Raw genomic sequence first — 21,229 nt, 5'->3', positions numbered from 1 at the left:
TAAAACAAAAGCTTGGCTATGTACCAAATAGTCAACCTTCACTACAATGATTATAATGTTATTAAGGAAGTTTCTGTTAAGTGGGTCACATGTTACCTAGACAGTGAAAACAGAGCCACACAGTCTACATGAAGGAAACTGTGACATTAAGACTTCAAATAATTTGAGAACTTTTAGAACATTAAGTTTCATTTCATCTTAACACGTAAGACACTGATTTTATCTGTGAAATTTCTTTTTTAACAATAAAGCCAAATAAAAGCACCAAAGACATTTCAAAGTTTGCCTGTACATGGGGAATTTGCTGTTTGAAGAACATTCCTAAACATTGCCCAAAGCAAGCACTGGTGGTTCCTCTGAAATCAACCCTATTCATTGAAATCCTCCCGGGCTCTGCCATTCTGTATTGGCATGTGAAGAACCTTGTGGGCTTTCATACCATAACGATACATTTCTTGTATTAACCTTACATTAAAACCTGGCAAATTTTCGCAATATACAGAATATAACACTATAAATTCTTAGAGATACTACCTTTACAGAATCTAGCATTTCGCCCTATACATAGTAGAGACCCCATAGGTTTGCTGTTGAAGGTTCTAATAGTCATGAAATAGTTCGGTGAGTGAATGGAAGACTGTGTTTCATTTTTTGCAGATCTCTAGCAAGAGACAGATTTTTCAGATACTCTGAATCAATACCTTAATTTCCAACTGTATTACTGACTATCTTCTTACACCAAAGAAAACCTATTTTAATTTGGCCTAAAATCCTACCAGGAAAAAATTTTGTAAATTATGCTTAGGTTTTCACATCTAATGCCCAATTTGATAAAAGCTCTATGACCTAATGACTATTCCTAATCAATTTATTTTCCCTATCCATTTTCTCTATTATTTTGTTTTGAGTTGTCTATATTAACTCCTCAAACCCTCACGATTATTGTATAAGGAATTATCAACCCCTCCTTAATACTGAGGAAACTGAGGCACAGTGCAAAGATCTTTTTTCATTTTTATTTTTTTATTATGTTCAATTAGCTAGCATATAGTACATCATTAGTTTTTGATGTAGTGTTCAACGATTCATTAATTGTGTGTAACACCCAATGCTCATCACCACATCTGCACTCCTTAATACCCATCACCCGGTTACCCCATCCCTCTACCCCCTTCCCTATGGATAAAGGGCTGGTATCCAAGATACATAATGAACCAAGAATCTTAAGTATCTGAAGTTTTCATGTCCCAAATGGACTTCTGATACCCCTCCACCTACTTCACCAAACCTCCCCTTCTCAGGTTTCCCCATTTTGGTAGTGCTGACTTCTCCAATTACTCAGACCAAAAACCTTAGAGTCATCCTTGACTCCTTGGTTTCTCTCACACCCCACACCCAGTCCCACAGCAAATCTCATGGGCTCTACATTCAAAATACAGCCATTATTGGATCAACATAATCAGTATGTGTTTAAGATGAGCTGACAATGAAATGTTCTTTCACTGACCTCCCTCCCTATGCAACAAAACAATCTCAGGATATATTGATAGAAACCTATTAATACAAGGTGTGTCTGACCACAATATTTATTGAAATCACACCATGGATAGGGTATTCTAGATACTTAAGGCCCAACAGGGAACATGGCAGGTGGGGCCATGAGCTCGAGGAGGAGGAGGAATTGAAGACCAGATTTTTATGGGTAGTAAGGAGGGGTCTCCGGGGTGAGGAACTGGATCTGAGCCACATGAAGACAGGGAAGAAGAGACACCAAAGGAACAGCAAGTTCAAGCAACTAAATGGTGGCTAGAATTTAGTGATACAAGAGGAGATGGGAAGAGTCTTGCTGGAGAAAGATCATGTTGGGTCTTAATAGCTTGTTATGAGAGTTTAGATTTTATTGTAAGAGCAATGATTGGAAAGTGATTGGAAAGCTTCAAACAGGGGAGAAAAATGACCATGATTCATTTAAAATCTTTGCCAGCCAGGTGGAGAATGGATTACAGAAGCAGGATCGATCAGAAAGTTGCTGCAGCAATTGGGTAGTGGCAGGAAGACAAGGTGTGACCCACAAACACAGTCTTGAGTACATTTCCACTCATCACATTTAAAGACCTAACAGGGAATTGTTCCAAAGGAAGGTGACTAGAAGGGGGATCCTGAAACCATTAGCAATGGCTGGAAGAACTGGGGATTTCAATCTTAGAGAAGCAGCAGCTTGGGAGGGAAATACCATAGCTCTCCTTGTGAGAAATTACAGGGACTGCAAATTCTAGCCTGACTTAAGTTAGAACTGCCTACTAATAGACCAAGATCCTTTGGGAAGTAAGAGAGTTTCCTCATGTCAAGTGTTCAGGTAAGAAGGCTGAATGATAACTTCCTAGGGCGTGACAGAAGTAATTCATGAATTAGACGGTGAGAGACTAAATGATTAGTGGAGGAGTCCAAGCCTCTCTGTGGAAAAAAGAAGTGTAAGGGACATTTCAGTGACATACAGAAGGTGGGACTATAAAACAAAAAATACCATCGTCTAAGTGATTCTTAATTGAAACTCATCAGAAGGTTTATTCACACTTCACATACACTCCCCTCTCAGACTCACCCCAAGATTCTAATATTTTCTCCATAGTAAATGCGTGTGTGTGTGTGAGCATGCACACATGTATGGAGGGGGTGTTCTGTCATTCTCTCAGTTCAAAATCACTGCTGCACACCTCTGCCATAATTTATCTCTTCTCACTGACATGAATGTGTTACTTCTCTCTAATTTGTTAAGATGGAGAGTCTGAGGATCACCACATTGGACATTCAAGAACCAAATGAGATGCTGGGGGGAAAAAAGCCCATGTTTTATATAAAACCACTTATATGTCCATTAAGCTATTGATTTGTTTTGGTACTATTGTCAGATGACTTTAACTTTTGTTCCTCAATGGGAGAAAAGAGACAAGATACTTCTCTAAGGTCCTTCTCAAATTTTGAATGTCTATGGCACTAAGAAAATAAGCTTAAAATGGACTAAGAACAATATCAGATATTTTTCCACTTTAGGAATAAGAAAGATAATCCAAAGGCAATGCTATTCCATTCAAGCTATGGCTGACAACTCTGCCCATTTTTCTTTCCCAATTCCTGTTCAGGTAGTGTGGCTCTCAGGAAGATGAACTCATTAGTGGAAAAGCAAAGAAATGATATTAAGAGGGTATGGTCTATGAATGAGTGTTTAAATTCTTCTTCCCAGCCTAAGTGTTATAAAAACCCAATACTTCTTTCCTTTATCACTGTCACCTTTTCCTTTATCACCTATCCCATCCAAAATGGGATAACTGGAAAAAGTGAAAAGATCACTTTAATCAGTGTAAGTGTGCCTTTCCTTCAAATATATACATGGTAAACCTTTACAAACACCAGTTTCTACAAAAGAAGATCACGATAAAATTTACAACACTAAAATTCAAGCCAAATTTTTACTTGATGTTTCAGGATTGTGATGACTTTTTTGAGTTGTTGACTTGGCGAGGCTACAGTCCCTGATTACTTACATAACCCAGAAATCTAAGGTGGCTCCCCAAATCCCTGCTCCCTGCAATCAGCCTTTTGTAATTCCTTCCCCCTTGAAGAAGGGATGGGACAGTGAATACGATGGACTTCATTCCCATGATTATGTTGTGTCATACGTCAAAAGGGATTTTGATGGTGTGATTAAGGTGCCCAACCTGTTGGCTTCACAAAAGAGCAATTGCCTATGGGAGAGAGGGGGCTGGTCTAATCAAATGAGCCCTTAAAAGGGCCTGTGGTCTTCCTGGAAAAGAATTCAATATGTGAGAGGGATTCTACAGGAGGAAGGATCTTCTCGGCTGAGTTTACATATGGAAGAGGCCATGTGGCAAGGAATGAAGCAACCTCCAGGAGCTGAGAGGAGCCCCTAGTGGACATCCAGCAAAGAAACGGGGACCTCCATCTCATAATCACAAGGAATTGAATTCTACCACAATCATGTAAGCTTGGAACAGGACCCTGAACTCCATATGAGAACACAGCCTGGCCAACACCTTGATTTTAGCCTCGTAAGACTTCTTGTGGAGAACCTAGTTACACCATGACCAGAACTGTAGCCTACAGAACTGTGAGCTAATAAATGGGTACTGTTTTTAAGCCAGTACATTTGTTATTTGTTACACAGCACTAGAGAACTACTGCAAGGATCTTGCAATGCCCTCATGCCAACATCATGAGCATAACGTATATCATGTTGACAATGATGGAAATGGCAACTCTACTGAATCTGAACTTACTTTTTTAAAACAAAACCTTAATAACTTACTTGGAGAAATGTAAAATTTTAAGCCTCCACGTTTTTGTATTATTAATAATATCGATACAGATATTAATGGCAAATTTTATAACTATTATTTACATTTAGTATTTAGTCATTTACAAGGTGTTTTGAAAGAAACCATGTAGCATGGTGGTAAAAATCTTGGGTTTTGAAGATAGATCTAGGTTAAAATCCTGGCTGTGACTCAAATCTTGAACAAGTAGTTTAAATCTAACCTGTTTCCTCAAATGTTAAATGGTAAGACCCATGTCTATCTCCTAGAGTTCTTGAGAAGATCACAGGATACAACATACATGAAGTATATTGTATGTGCTCAAATAAATGTTAGGTTATTTTACTGTTCTTATTTATACTGCTATCATTTCCTTCAAAATAGGGATCATGTCTTAGTCATTGCTGAATCCGTAGTGTCTAGCACAGTGCCTGGCACATGGCAGGTACTCAATAAATCTTTTTAAGAAAGAGAGATATTAACTTAACATACATCTCAAACAATTCTGTCATGGAAATGGTATCCCCATTTTACAGATAAAACTGAGGACCACACAGAGGTTGAGTTTCTGAAACAAGTCTTCTTAAACTAGAAAGTGGTAAAGTATAGAAAAAGCTTTCTAAATTCAAGTCCTGTGCTCCTTGCATGGTACGATACTATACACAGACACCGGAGGCATATAAAACTCTAATTCATATATAGTGCGTGTACATATTCCATCTTAGTGCTCAAAAAAAGAACACAAATGGTCACTATTACTCCACATTCCACTAAGTAGAATTCTCTATTAAGTAATTTCTATTCCTCCTTTATGCCTACATTTGCAAAAAAGCACAACATAGTAAAAATGGTTTCTACCGCCTAAATCCCCAAAGTCCACATGATGGGTATGTATCTCTACTACAGTAACTTTGCATTCCACAGTAAGAGTCCTGCCCCAAATTAACATTTCTGAGCAGAGGAGGTTTCTTTCTTTCTTCAGTCAAAAAATGAGTATAAAACAGAGACACCACCAGATGCTGGCAAGGATGTGGGGAAACTGGATCGCTCATATCCTGTTAAGAATGTAAAATGAAAAAAAAAATTTTGGAAAACAGTTTGGCAGTTTCTTTAAAAACTCAGCATAACCCAGTAGTCATACTTCTGGCCATTTATCCAGAGAAAAGAAGAAGACTATGTCCACAGAGAAACCTGTACACAATTGTTCATAGCAGCTTCATTTGTAAAAGCCAAAAGCTAGAAACAACCAAAATGTCCTACAATAGGTGAATGGTTAAACAAGCTATGATATATCCATACCATGGAATACTACTACTTAGCCAAGAGAGCGAGACAAACAGAGACACGCAGAGAGAGAATGAACTATTGATACAAGCAACAACTTGTATAGTTCTCAAGGGCACTGTGCTGACTGAAAAAAGCCAATCTCAAAATACTGTATGATTCCACCTATACAACATTATTGAAATGACAAAATCACAGCCACAGAAACCATATTAATGCTTGCCAAGCTGGGGGTAGTTGGGTGGGGGAGGTGACTATAAAGAGGCTGCATGAGGGAGATCTTTGTATCAATGGAGTAGTAGTTCTGTATCTTGATTGTGGTAGTGGTTACTTAAATATATACATGTGATAAAATGACCAAGAAATATACATACATTGTTCCATTGTGAACTTGCTGGTTTTGATATTTTACTACAGTGACATAAAAAGTAATCACTGGGGGAAACTGGGCAAAGAGTAGATAGTACCTTTCTGTTCTATCTTTGCAATTTCCTATGAACCTTTAATTATTTCAAAAAATAAAACTGGGTGCAAAGTCAAATGTCTGAGACCTCTGGTAGAGTTTTCTACATTCTCTGCAACAAAACAATACCTTCTCATTTTAATGGCCCGAAAGGTAAGTACAACTAATTTTTTTACAGGGTACTACTTTGAAAACAAAGATAAAATAATTACACTTTTATAAAATTATAAACTTTGTCTTCATCTCAGATATTGGTATCTCTTCCCCATCCACCTTCATTCCATTGTCAAGCCTTTCAAATTTCATATCTAGAGTTTAACAGTTTGCCTCTCAGTGACTGACACTACACTCCAAAATTACTGCTTCCCCTGGTCTTATTTTTCCATTCCCACAAAAGTATACATTCCTTCAGAAAAATTTCAGCTAGGTAGGAGATTATCTAATTCCAGTCGCTGTATCTGAATGATTAGACCCTGCTGAAAGGCATACATTTTCTTAAAAAGCTCCTTAGTCCAAATAAATATCAATTTATAAAGTTACAATGTAAGAGATTTTCTAGCAGAAACACCTTCCAAATTCTGCCAATCTGCTCTAAGCTACCTCCTGCCCATTCCTCACTGTACAGAAATCCCTCTCACAATATCCCAGGCCAGCTTCAACAACTTGTTATCTTACTTCATAAAATAAAGATCCCAGGAACACAACCAACATTTGCAAAGCACTCTGGCTGACACAGAACTTACACACAAGAGATCTCAGTTGATGCTCATTATACTGTAGGACACATAAAAGCAGGGATCTATTTTCATCCCCATCCCAGAGATAAGGTAACTTGGACTCAAGAGAAGAAACTTCTCAAGATCATACAGGCAAATGATTAAGTTGCAGAATAGGGGACAGAATTCAGATCTCCTGATTTCCTAATCCTAAACCATGTCAAAATGCTCCATCAAACTAAACAGCCCACTCTCAATCTGGTAACAGACATTTTATAACCACGAACACTAGAAGAATAGAAGGTAAAGAGTTGATACAATTGAATTGTTCTAATCCCATCTAAAGCAGAGGTTCTCAAAAGCATGGTCTAATCCTAAAATCAGCGATTGTATGTCTAGTGATTGTAAACATATTTCAAAACAGAGAGTCATAACGCACTTGTATGTAGTTGAAGAAATCAGCTGGCTGAGAAAGAATAGAAAAGAAACCAGGCTGTTTACTTCAGCTAACTACTGCTTTATACAACTCACCAAGCCAAGTTTGTGAAGAAAAAGCAGAATCATGGTGCTATAATCAAGGCTGAATTCAGATACACTTTATTGGATCTCTAGTTCTTCTAAATCTTGGCCAGTAAAAAAAATACCAAAGCAAAGCTAAACACAGGAAACCTCAAGGACTCATCCATGATAACCTGATTTTTTAATCTCCTGATTCTCCTTCTAATCAATTCTCTGCATAGGGGACATGGCCAGGCCTTGTCAACCCTTGATCAAAGTGTAAGGTTAAAAAAAAAAAAAAAAAAAGGCCAGGGCGCCTGGGTGGCTCAGTTGCTTAAGCGACTGCCTTCGGCTCAGGTCATGATCCTGGAGTCCCAGGATCGAGTCCCACATCGGGCTCCCTGCTTGGCAGGGAGTCTGCTCCTCCCTCTGACCCTCTTCCCTCTCGTGCTCTCTATCTCTCATTCTCTCTCTCTCTCTCAAATAAATAAAATCTTTTTTAAAAAAAAGGCCAAATAATTGGAAAGAGACTGGAAAATTAATCACATGAAAGAAAGTACTTTTGATGGCAGCAAACAGAAATACAGAGTAGATGACCTCAGGACTGCTCATCCAAACAGAACAGTCCTTGGACCAAAAGTTTGAGAACCACACAATATACAAATTAGCCAACAACAAAGGGGTTTTACTCGGAAAAGTAGAAGAACAAATAATATAAAACTCATGATCTTAAAGCTGTTAAACATTACATCAACATTTATTATTAATAGGAGTACCTAGGCCCATTCTGCCCCATTTCTAACAGGGTCAGGATGCTACACGACAAATAAATGGGAAGCTTTTATAGAAATCTTACCAATTCGGTATTTTAGTTCTATGACGGTTTCGCCTTCTCTGCTTAATTCAGTTACTTCACAAGTGTAGTTTCCTACAACAGCTTCTTCCTTATCCATCTCCAAAGAGGCAATGCCAGTTAGTAATTTTTGTGGTACGATTTTTGTACTCTTAAACTTATCTCCATGAGTGGTCTTTTGTAGAGCTCCATTAAAGGTGAAAATGTCTTTTCCTTTTAATTTCCACTTTACATACATTTCATTAATGTTTGTTGCCTCCACATTATTAACAAAGCATGGGATGGTAACACTTTCATTGCAAGCAGTGTATTCTACAGATTTGGTTATGTTAAATATTAGCTGAGCTGAACCTGAAAAAGAAAAAGAAAATTGTTTCATTTCATTATAGAATTCTATACTTCAAAAATTGTTACAAATCCTTAAGATAAAAAGCAATGTTTCACTTGTTCATTTAAGCAAACAGTGCAACCACAGAGAAGACAGGCAAGATGAAAAAAATCCAAATTATTTTAATATTAATGTGCATAGCTGGTAGACAACATTGTAACTTTTACTTACTCAATCTCAGTAATACAAAGTATACATTAACATACATCTTGGGAATAAATGCAGCAACCCCGCTGGAACATGCAGGTGTACGATCTGGCTTTGGAGCTTTGAAGTAATCATTACTGCCTACTGACTGATGTAGAAAAATAGTGTCCTAACCATGGAAAAATTTTGAACAGAAAATCAAACCAAATATTATATTCAGTATATACTTCCTCCAAATAGAACTTGCTAAACTGATAGGAAGTTTATCCTTATGTTGCATTTCCAAAAAAGATGACGGGGTCTACTTTAATACAAAAAAGTAAACCAAATGAATCACATCACATCTCTCCACAAGGATGGAAAGTCTTAGAATGCTAAGAAGAAAAAACATTCTCTGTGGCTATTTTCCCATTGCAAAATACAGCCAGCAACAGTCATTTTGTATGTAAGTATTAGGAAGGTTTATATACAATAGAAAGGCATTTTCCCACCCCTATATTTCACTGAAACTATGGAACAACCATTTCCAAATATATATTACAGGTATTCTTCCTCCTAGAAACCATAAACCGCTCAAAAAAAAAAGCTAAGAAACAAGTTAATACCAAGAGCGGGTACTGCTAATAAATAGGATATTTACTAGTCCTCTCTTATCCATGGCTATGCTTTCTTTGGTTTCCGTTACCTGTGGTCAACCACAGTCTGGAAGCAGATTATCTTCCTTCTGACACATGGTCAGACAATCCATAAGTAGCCTAACTCTAGGTCACAGCACCTTGCCTACATCCTTCATCTCACCATGTAAGCATTTTATCATCTCACATCATCATCAGAAGAAGGGTAAGTATAGTACAATAAGATATTTGAGAGAGACCACATTCACATAAATTTTATTATAGCACATTGTTATAATTGTTCTATTATTAGTTATTGTTGTTAATCTCTTACTGTGCCTAATTTATAAATTAAATTTAATCATAGATACATATAGAAAAAAATAGTATATGTAGGATTGGTACTATCTTTGGCTTCGGGCATCCACTGGCAGTCTTGGAACGCATCCTCTACAGATAAGGTGGACTACTGTATTCTACCAATACTTCTCCAGAGATTAAACTATCATTGCCTTACAAAAGAGGGACTGGAAAAGGAAACTCAATCACTTACCTTTCATCTAATATGTATGAGAATATGGAGAAATTATAGCTGTCTTCCATACTGTTCAACCATTTATCAACTCTTTTACCTAAGTAGTTAGCTAGCTCCTCCCTCAAAAAACAAAGCACTAACAAATACAAATAAAACATCAACTTCAATAGTTCATCCTTAAGATTTCTTCTCTCTACATTTATAAAATGGGAAAAGAAATCAGGAGCATCGGATGTTATTACTTTAGGAACATAATTATTATTCAGTAACTGCCCACTGAGTTGAATGCTAGGATGCAGTGGAATATGAAGTGGACAATGTTCAGAAAGCCTGAGTACAAATTAAGCAGTTCATTTAACTTTTCTATGCCTTGGCTTACTCTCTGTGAATAAGAGGATCAAAAACAAACACTGGGCTACTTCACAGAACTGTGGTGAGCATCAAAGGAGAAAATACCTGGGCAAGTGCTAACAATACCGTGCTATAAACACTAGGGGCAATACTATAAAAGTTAGGGGATATGGCATTTTACTGTAATGATCTGGACCTTCTCTGACTGGCAGGTCCAAACTGTTTTATTTCTGGGAATTTGCAGTTTGAACTAGCCTTGGGGATATCCATAGCGCACCTCTTCCCACTTCTCTACATTTCTTGCCATCCAAATATTAGGAAGCCTCCGGCAAAACCTGGACTTTCAGCTGCATTCTTCGAAGCCGTGGGCTTGGGAACTGTCTTCCCTGAAAAAGAAGCACTGGGGGTGGGGAGGGGAGGAACTACAGTGTACAAAAAGGAGAGAAGTAGGGGTGCCTGGGTGGCTCAGTCGGTTGTGTCAGACTCTTGGTTTCGGCTCAGGTCATGATCTCAGGGTTGTGGGACTGAGCCCCACAGCGGGCTCCACACTGAGCAGGGAGTCTGCTTGAGATTTTTCTCTCTCCCTCTGCCCGCCCTCCCCCCCCACCTCTCTTAAATAAATGAATATATCTTTTTTTTTAAAGATTTTATTTATTTGAGAAAGTGAGTGAGTGAGAGAGAGAGAGCGAGCACATGAGCAGTAGCAGAGGAAGAGGGAGAAAGAGAAGCAGTCTGTGCTGAGCAGGGAGCCCGATGCAGGGCTCCATCCCAGGATCCTGGGATCATGACCTGAGCCAAAAGCAGACGCTTAACTGACTGAGTCATCCAGGCGCCCCATGAACAAATCTTTTTTAAAAAAAGGAGAGAAAAAAGTATGATGCTGGAATCAGAAAGAAAGGAACGTGTCAGAAAATATAGTGAAAGGTTTTGAAATGGACAAAAAGATTACTGAGTGTCCTTTCAATGGAGTGCTGGGAATTGTGTGACAAATTCCTTGGGAATATTTCATTCTGTAGGGGCCTATGCCTTTCACTGTGTTTATCTGTCTGAGCTATTTTACAATTTTGGTAAAACTGATGGCAACGCAAATGATTTGTGTCCATAGAGATACAAATAAACTTTGTTCTGCAATTCACTTCTCCCTGGTGAAAGAAGAGAAGATTTCAAAAAACCACATTTTATTGCCTTGAGGATAATACTGCATCTATCTGAAAATTCATTTCACCATTCCTGATTGCCAATAAATGTGTCTGTTCTCTAAATCTTCTTTTAAAACTGAGATGGTTTTACCATCTTGCTGGTTTACTTGCTAATTAACATGTGAAATAAAATCTTTGATATGTGGTCATTTTGTATTTGTTTCAGTCAAGATTTAAAAATTATTTCTAAAAATTACCCCTTAATAAATAGATATAAGTAAAGAGCTCAGTTATCCTAGCAAACTTTTTTAGAAGGCTCTAAGTAAGAAGTGGTTGGTAAAACTCCACAATTTCATCTTATGTACAGAAAATGAATTTTCTAAAGAATACAGAAAGCACTAACTGTACTGCATTTTTTGTTGCAATAAAACAATCTTATAGCTGAAGCAGTTTAAGTAGAATAAATGCTATCAATAAAATTAAAAGTAAAATTGACCTAAATAAGCCATAACTTGAATAACCCTTGTGCTAATTAATAAATAAGGGTAGTCCAAAAATGTCACTCCACCAACTGTTAACTACAGCTTCATCCTCTATAAACATTTATTAAAAAAACAAAACTATTAAGTAGTAAAATTATCTGATTTGGGTTTTCTTTTTCCTGCTGCTTTCTGATAAAACATCAAAGTGAAAAAACAAGATTTAAAATATAGAGAGCAAATAAAAGTATGTAGATAATTAACATAAGGAAACTGATTAATCAAGAAATGCCTATAGCAGTCTAAATCAGATAGGAATAGGTAAATATAACTAACCATCAGTGATGCAAGAGCTACAGATAAATTAACAAATGAAATGGGGAAATTATTTTATATAAAATGCCAAAAATACTAGACTTCACAACCTCTATAAATACAGACCACCAACTGAAACCATCTCAGACCACAGTCCTGAAAACAGCTATTACATGTTGCAGAGACTACCAGCACACAAGTCTAGCTCTGAAATGTACAAATGCAACAAACACTTATTGAGAACCATCTGATCTGAAACACTGTGATAGGATGAGGGGATACAATGACAGAAAAAAATGGGAATTATCTTTTGGAAGCTTCCAATCCTCATTTGGAACAATGATACATACTTTTTATAACAGGAGGTCGGTCATAAGTGCTATCCTTTGGTATGAACAAAGTGTTATAGATGGGCAGGAGAGTAATCAGTCTTACAGATTTCTAAGAAAATTTGCATTGCTACTAGGGGAACAACAGAAGATTGTCACAGCTCCCACCCATCTGGGCCTTCAATCATTTATCTTTTTATATGTTCCATGCAAAACCTCTCTCTCTCTCCTTTGTAACCCTTAAACCACTCCCCTTTTGCAAAAGCTTATCCTGTACTCTCCAAAGAAGCCATATTTCTTAATTTGAGTCCTTTAGATGAGAAGCCAGAAGCTTCCAAAACTTCCCACCTACAAAGTTACCTGCAACCCCAACTATCCACAGACCCCTCACATTCCTCCTCTTCACAACTGTATCCCTTCACCCATTAGTTTTCATTTCTGCCTCCACACCCACTAGTCACCCCAAGGACTTTCCCTAGTTGATTATCAGCTTCCTACACCCCCCATGCCGTTCATAGGTGTTTTTTAACATAAAAGAAATGCTTAAATATTGACCAACTTTTTAAAAAATCACTCATACTTGTCTCCTCCCTAGCATCCTAAAATAATAATCTAAGTGCATTTCTTCACCTCCTATTCACTTCTTAAATCTCTGCCACACGGCCTCTACCTCTTCTTCACTACAACAGTTCATGCCAAAGCCAATAATCCCTTATGAAAAATGGAATGTGCACGGTTTTTACTCTCTGTCTTGACTACTGTATAGTCCCTGAGCCAGTAGGCAGCTCCTTTTTTGCGCTTATCTCTTGGCCTCTGTAATAGCTCTTGATTTTGAAGTTCCTCTTATTGCTTTGTCCACCCCATTAGAGCTTTCTTTCTTTATTGAAATCTATTCCTTGACTCACAATAAATATTAGTGTTCCTCAAAACTTCATATCCAGCACTGCCCTCCTCCCAACCCCCTGGGGCCCACCATTCTCTCTTACTCCACAGTTTTAACTACCTACACACTTTTTGTTTAGCCAGGCCCCACTTTCTCCTTAACTGCAGACCTGAAAAGTCAACTATCTGCTGTACTTCCATTTGAATGTACTACAGTTAATTCAAAGTCAACATGTCCAAAAACCTATTTACCCTCTTCCTAGCCTCCTCCCAAATCCTCACCATCCAAAGTGTTTTCTGTTACCAATCAGTCAACCAGACCAGGACCTAATAAAAATCATGCTAGATTCCTCCCTCTCCTTAGCTATGAAGAATTCTTAGTAGGCTCAACCTATTTAATGGTTCCTCAATCCAATGTCTGCTCTATGAATTAGACATTTATCACCTATCTTTTGAGATATTGTCATAACCTTTTAACTAGCTCCCTACCTCCAGCCTCAAAAGTTTTCCCATCTCAGCCCCAATGTATTTTCCACAGTTCTCAAAATAACTGTTCTAAACGCAAATGTGCACTCTTCTGCCTAATATACTTTAACAACACCCCCCCTCCCCGTTTCAAGCTAAACTCTAATGCATTAGCATGGAATACAAACTAGGTCCTTCCTCCTGTCCAGCCCTACCTCCTGGACTCCCTCATTTCCAAACTAAGCTCCAATCATAATGACCTCCTGCAATTCCATGAATATGGAAATGCCCTCTCATCCCCACCCATGCCTTTGGACATGCTGGCAAACACTTCTTCATCTGGTATCCAGGTAAGAGCACACACTGTGGAGTCAGACCTTGGCTCAGGACTTGCACTTTCTAGTTGTATAACCTTTGGCAAGTTATTTAACCTCTGTAGCTCAGTTTCCTCATCCACAAAATGTGAAGGGAGTGTATACCTCAGAGAGAATTTGTTAAGACTTAATGAGATAATAAATATTAAGTTCTTATTGCAGTGCTTTCGCATACATAGGGAATGTTCAATTAATGGCAGCTATAGTTTGCTAACTTTAGTTCTTCCTGCTAGAACAAAAGGGACATGTTCAATCCTATTCCTCTTCCCCACCACTGCTCAATCGTGTCCATTCCCTCCTTATTGCTCCCATTGCCCCCTGTTCAAGTGCTGTCACTGCACTTACTACTGAATCTTGAAATTACTGTTTTACTTAACTCATCTCTCCATTAGGCTCAAAAGGTAGAGAAAGAAGGACAATGTCTTCATTTGGTATCCTATGGATCCAGGGTCCAGCAAGTACAAACCAATACATTCCTCATAAATATAAAGCATTTAAAGTATGAATCCCAAGAAAGGAAAACTATATCAGAGAGGATTCACTCTTCTTCCATTTGTCAAGAGAATCCTCCACTGCTTTTCACATCAATAGACCTGATTATAGAATCGAGAAGCTACATATTTTAATGGAAAATCTCGATCAAGTCAGTTGCAGATTGCATGGGAGAGTTTCTTAAAAATTACATGAATGTGTTTAAGAATGATCTTTCCAAAGGATGATGTTTAAACTAGGTCTTGAAGGATGAGGAGGAATTATATAAAAAAGGAAAGGCTTTCTAGGCAGAGTACATAACATGTGCAGAGGAATGAGGAAAAATGAATAATTGGAGGCAGAAGATTCTTCAAGTGAACTCTAGGAAAAAGGGATGGTTAAGAAATAGTGTAAAGGCTTCCGAATGTCATTCTGAGGAACTGGGACTTGATAATATAAGCAACAGCAAAATATGCAGATTTACTTGCATTTAAAAAAATAATACAGCAGCATGAAGGGTGAACTGAGGGCAAGAAGGGAGATGGGAAAGAGAGACCTCAAGAGATCACTGCAATAGTCCAGGTAATTGACACCTAGAGAGAAGGCCAAAACATTACAGTAAAAAACAAAGAACATCAACATAAGTTGGATGTGGGAAATAAGGGAGAAGAGGAAAGAATTAAAGTTGTTTACTAAAAGCATGCGTAACTGCCTAATATACTTTAACAACACCCCCTTCCCCGTTTCAAGCTATATTGTGGATTTCATAGAGAAAAGAAATTTTGGAGATTTACAAAGGAATCTTCTTTCAATATTTAATAGACTGAGTATTAAAGTACCTGTGGTACAATGAAACGAGGATGTCCAGTAGACCCCAGGACATAGGGACCCGGATTTAAGAAGAAAGGTCAGAGCAATGAAGACTTGGGAATCACCAAGATCACAGCTGGTAAGTGAAACTGTGAGCATAAACAAGATTGCCCAGAAAGTCCCTGCAAAGTAAACAGAGGAGGAACCAGGGAATAAAATGTTGGGGAACACCAATATTTATGGAAAAATCGTTAAAGAGGAATAAACTAATGAAGTGAGAAAAAGAAGTGAGAGCAGCAAAAAATACCACGGAGGACATTAAAGAAGGGTCCTCATGTGGACAAAATTGACGTTAAATAGTATGAGTAAAATCAGCCTCTAGATTGAAAACTACATCATTAGCTTTTTTATCTATAGCAATGTCAATAGACTAGTGGGATCAAAAGTCAGACTGCATTTGGGAAGGGAATGGGAGGGAAGAATGAAGAGGCATTCTCTTTCATTAAATTTTGTAGTCTAAGAAAGCAGAGAGAGAAGGCAACAGGAAAAGTGTAAAGACAGGGGCCAGGGCAAGGTTTTTTGGTTCTTCTTGTTTGTTTGTAATATGGGGTAAAACTTGAGCATGTGTGCAAGCTAAAGTGAAGGAGCCAATGGAGAGGGAAAGATCTAAGATGAAAGACTGAAGAATTAAGCTGTTGAGCCCGTCTCCAAAATGGTGAAAGTGAAAGAGCTGTAGAAAGGTGAACCTTTCCTTGGAAAGGTGAATACGTATACTTCTGAAACTGGGGGAGGGAAGAGAACGAGATGGTTGCTTAAGATCTTGTAGATAAGTTTAGTAATGGTGGGAGGGAAGCTTGGAGAGTCCACACCACACATCACTATTTTTTGCAGTAGAGTAGGAAGTCAATTATCTGCTTGAAATGGATGTTCAGGAATGGGGAAGAAGCCCAACAGTCACTAAGGTAAAAGAAGCAAAGCTCATGAACAAAGATACCTGCTGAAAATGAATCCTACCAGTTTCTGCAATCAGATTAAGCTTCTGTTATGAAGAACGAAGGTCTCAAACTGAATCGGGCTAGAATTAGGGTCAAAAAGGGGGATTCAGACAGATCTCTCCTCAATAGAGACCAAATAAGGTCTAGGGTAAAGTAGGCATGTCCACAGAGTGTTTAGTTCTGACTCAAAGTAATTCCCTACTAGATTTAAAGTGGCCTTATAAGAACAGAAGTGATAAACCTAGAATTACAGGAGAGAGAACAGTTTCAAGTCAGTAACATCCAGAATTATGGGCTTATCTAGAATTTAAAATATATTAGATGTCACCAAGAGATAAAAACAAACAAAAATCCCTACTCTTTGTACACTACATTTTAAGTTACTGAGAGGCATACAGTCTGAAATTTATGTTATAACCAAGAGGGCCTTGCAAAATGCTTAGAACACAGCATGGGTTCATACTCGCTTGCAACGGAGAAAGCAGTTTTGACAGACCCTGCACTTGCCAAATGCCTTGCCTTGCCTTTAATCCATAAGTGTGACACGTATTCAAATATGCACATTTATTCTCTTAATTTGAATCTCAAACCCTGGGGTTGATCAGATTCTGAGTCTTACCTAACTGTCCCATAGATAAGGAATGCAATATTCAGAGGAGGGTAGAACTATAATTTCTGTTTCAACTCTATGCAACTATGAAGGAGAAAAATCCAGGTTCTATTGCCTCAGTCTAGGTATATCAGGATCAAATTTCTTGGGTGCTCTCTATTTTTTACTTTAGTACTACAATGAGTTTAACAAAATCAACCCTACACTATTACTCTTGTTCTTTTATCATGGAAGAACTATCTGCACTAAGACACAACGTAAAATTTGCTTTATGACAACCCAAGAGTGCATTGTATTAAGCTGAGATACAAGACATCAAAATATACAAGACAAAAAATATACAAGCTTTTATACAAAAGCTTGTATAAAAAGCTAACAGCAAAAACCTAAAAGATGGCTAAAATGCTTATATGAAAAGTGTATCATAAAAACAACATTAAAGTATTAAAAACTGCTGATTTGGCTATAGGTGAATGAACATTAAGAAATGCAAACTTGGTTTTAATAATATGAGTGATTACTGTGGACTTAGAATATTTATCAAACTTAGGAAAAACACCTACTTTTCTTCTTTAGAACCTGGCCTTTCAAATCTCCATTAACAACTCAGTGGCAAAGATAAAACATCTGCCAAAATACAGATGACCACATGAGCAAGCATCCTAACAGTAATTAGTGTATGCTTTTACATTTAGGCATTTAGTGTAATGCTTTAACACACTGCCTCTAGACTGCTGGGGTGGCCCCATAAATAAATACTTTTAATAGGCGTTTACTTCCTTAAAGTAACAAACTGTGTTTAAAAGTAATATATTCTTTAAGAGAAAACGTTTTCATTTAAGCAAGACAAATTACTACCAGGGTTAGACAATAAAACTGTTTTCTAATCATGTGCACCCTTGATTTTGAAAACTCACTTGGAACAAAGAAAAATTATTCAACCACTGAAAAGACAGTCCATGTCACTGTCATTATCTAAGTCAAATTTTATTTGCCAGTTACTAAAAACTACTGAAACTACTGATGTGCTTTTAAACAAAGTATAATTGGACTTATAGGGGGGTGGGGGAAGGAAAGGAGTGTAGTAATTCATTCTGCATCTTATAAACCAATAGGGTTTTATAGGGTTGCAGTTTGCCTGTAAGTAGACGGAAGGAGCATTTCAGGTAACTTCTTTTACCACAAAGGTCAACTGAAACTAAGTGGCTTCCAAAAAATGCCTTGGATTACCAGTCATCTATAAATGAAACTGAAAGCGAAATGAAACTTCAGTACAAAACGTACACATCTGTGACTGTTTTACTCATTTTGAATTCTAAATTCAGTCTCTTAAATACCCTGGTTGATAATGACTTGTGTTCTATCTTCATACGTGTTTTTTCAAACTACATATTAAACACACACAAAATCCATTATATCTTAGGACAAACACTATCACTTTCTGTTTTATAGTCAACACTTCCTGAACTCAAATGTACAATGCCTCTATTTTACTTTTTTTTCAGGTTATTAAGTACAATAAAATACTATAAATTGTGAATTCTGTGAATCTGTAGGGAATTGAGCACATTAATATTGCATGTAAATGAGTGTTAAGTATATGTGGCTTAACTATTATTAAATAAGGCCTAGCAGAAATCTTATCCCCAAAAGTACCATTATAGCAGTTCTTTCCCATCTGCTTGGAAACAGGACCACTGCTTTTAATATAGTATATGATTGACATTTTTTATTCTTCAGACTAGCTTTGATGCCAACAGTCTGAATCAGTGATATTTTATTACATATTTGTAATTTGGTTCAATATGAAGGCTTTCTGATCACACAACAGGTTTTTGAAAGCAGTATTATTTTTGCTATAGTAATAGTAATGGTAAGAAGCCATTAATGATGATGACAAGAAATACTACCTTATCTAATTATCAACTCTTTAGATAATAAAGATATCGTCAACAACTCCAACAACCTAGGATGTTTCAGAGATTGGAGAAAGTGGTAAGCAAGCATTTAAAGGCATAACGGAAATGGCTTGAAACCACAAGCGTTTATAAATGGCACACTTAGGCTAATAATCAGTTTAAAATCTAATTAATTTAGCATTCTAAAATTAAATGTAACAATTGCGCTACTCAAATTCAATACTGAATCTTACAAAAAGTTAACAGAAGACTGTACAGATGTGAAGTGTGACAGGCACTGTAGAACCACGAAAATTCCCATTCCTCACTTTTTACAGACGAATCACACGCAAAAAAAAAAAAAAAAAAAAAAAAAAAGAGCATAATGGATTCCAAAAGCCTGGGGGGCCAACCGCCTTTGGCGTTGAAAGACACCAAATCCCACTCTGCAGCAAATACCGTTTGACGTCTTCATATTTCAAGCGAAATCTGGATTACTATTAAAACGGTTCGCCCAAATAAAGTGGAAAAAACTTGAACGTACAATTTGGACTATATTAAAGTGGTTGATACGGCGTGGGGGTAGGAGTTTCCAGGTAGCTTATTTTTAAGGTTAAAAAAAAAAAAGCGGCCAGAAGATTCTTCTGATTAAATGCTGGGTTGGAAATGCAACTTAATTGTTCCTTTATGTTTCTTTAACTCTATGTTCTTGTGGGAAGGCAAACAGGAGAAATCCCGTCTTGCAGACTTCTCCAAAATGCGCACTTCTATTGCAAGAGGCCCGGGCCCTCCCACTCTCCCTCTTCATCCCCAAATGCGTTTGAGCAGCGAAGAGGAAGAGGGGTGCAAAAGAGGGGGGGCCCTAACAGTTGCCACCCCTCGCCTCTGATCGCGCCCTTTCTCTCTACAGTTAATTTTTGCGTGAGATGCACGGCTCAGAATCTTCCTTGGTGTGCATCTGGAGGTGGAGTACGGGGGAAGGAGATAAACCCCGCTCTCACCCTGCGGGAAGAGGAAGAGGAGGGAAAGGAAGGAAGGGGGCGCAGGATTACCCTCGGGCCCTCCTACGTCCGCACCCGGGGCGAGCAGGGCCCGCGCGTCCCGCGCTCTGACCACCCTCTCCAAAGCGCCGCCGGGCCAGCCGGGACGCAGCCCACACACCCGCGGGGGCGCCTTGGGGGCGGCGAAACACTAGTCTCTGAGCCAGGAGAGAGGGGCCACTCACCGCAGCACGCTGAGCCCAGCAGCAGCACTACCAGGGGCAACATCTCCGCGGCCGCCGGGCGGTTACCGCCGGCGCCGCCGCAGGTGTCTGGAGCAGCCGCCGCAGCTGTTACAGGCAGTATCGGCCGCCACCGCCGTCACGGGCAGGACCGGACGCCGCCGTCCGTCACAAGCAGGACCCGCCGCCCAGGCTGCCTGGCCGCGCGCACGCGCGCTCCTGCCACCCCACGCCCGCTACCCCCCTTCTCCCGCCGCGCGAACCGCGCACGCGCACTCGCCCCCGCCCCGCCGCCGGGACTGTTGACGCGACGCCCTCCTGCCTTGCGGGCTTGAGTCCCCACTCCAGTCCGCTCCGACGAGGCCTGGATCCCGCTCCCACGCAGCGGCACGCGCCGGACTTTCCGGTCACGTCCCGTCATCCCCCACTCCCCACCCCCGCCGTCTGTTTGTCAGCCCGTCACAGGAGGCTGAGGGCTGAGCGTGTATTCTTACGCTCACCGGGGACCTCCTTGCACCCGCCTTCTCCGCGGTTCTCTCCCGCCTCTCACACCGTCCTGGGTCCGGTGTCCTCCCTTCGCCGGTCCTCTCTCCCTTTCACTCCCACCCTCACGCTTCAGGAGCGCCACCCTCCGACCTGGCCTCCCCGGCCCGCACGAACCCCTGATCTCTCCCCCCTCCCGCGTCCGACGTCCGCTCGCGCGTCGACCCTGCCGCGTCCTAGCCCCCACCTCTGGCGGCGCCCCCTAAACACCACGCCCCCGCAAGCGCGCGCGTCGGGTCGGGGCGTCGCTACGCTTCCCCGCGTTCAGGGAGCCCGGGGCTCTTCGCTGAGAGCGGGCCGGCGGCCGGGCCTGTCCGCAGCGAGCTCCCCCTCGGCCTCGGGGCCTCCCGAGCAGCCCGGAGTTCAGCGAGCCCCCGCTGCCCCATGGGCTATTGTTTCTGCTGCGGTTGTGAGCCCTCGGCGCGCTTTCTCGCCTTGTTCGTTAGTATTTTCCTCCTTTGAACAGGGTTCCTCAAACAGGTCGGTCGTGGAGGTAAACATTTTTAGGTGTGGTTAA

The 21,229-nt window shown here is 39.6% G+C and overlaps 1 protein-coding gene across 7 annotated transcripts in view; it reads right to left on the bottom strand.

Moving 5' to 3' along the window:
- Window positions 1-20,847, bottom strand: part of CD47 (CD47 molecule) — a 48,969-nt gene extending 28,122 nt beyond the window's left edge. For 6 of the 7 annotated variants that reach the window (XR_003518649.2, XR_003518648.2, XR_003518647.2 and 3 more), the window contains exons 1-2: window positions 20,173-20,365; window positions 8,149-8,496 (exon numbers count right to left, since the gene is read on the bottom strand). Coding sequence is in view for 4 of the 7 variants with exons in the window: in XM_027587333.2 (XP_027443134.1) it covers window positions 8,149-8,496; window positions 20,173-20,215 (391 nt within the window). In the remaining 3 variants the exon portion in view is untranslated. Of the gene's footprint in view, window positions 1-8,148; window positions 8,497-20,172; window positions 20,366-20,669 lie in introns of those variants that run through there. The other variant, XM_027587338.2, reaches the window with a different exon arrangement.
- Between the last annotated feature and the right edge of the window lie 382 nt (window positions 20,848-21,229).

The sequence above is a fragment of the Zalophus californianus genome, chromosome 1, assembly GCF_009762305.2.
Source record: "Zalophus californianus isolate mZalCal1 chromosome 1, mZalCal1.pri.v2, whole genome shotgun sequence".
Classification (NCBI taxonomy): Eukaryota; Metazoa; Chordata; class Mammalia; order Carnivora; family Otariidae; genus Zalophus; species Zalophus californianus.
The sequence above is the reverse complement of the archived record's forward strand: the minus strand, read 5'-3'. Positions and strand labels throughout refer to the sequence as shown.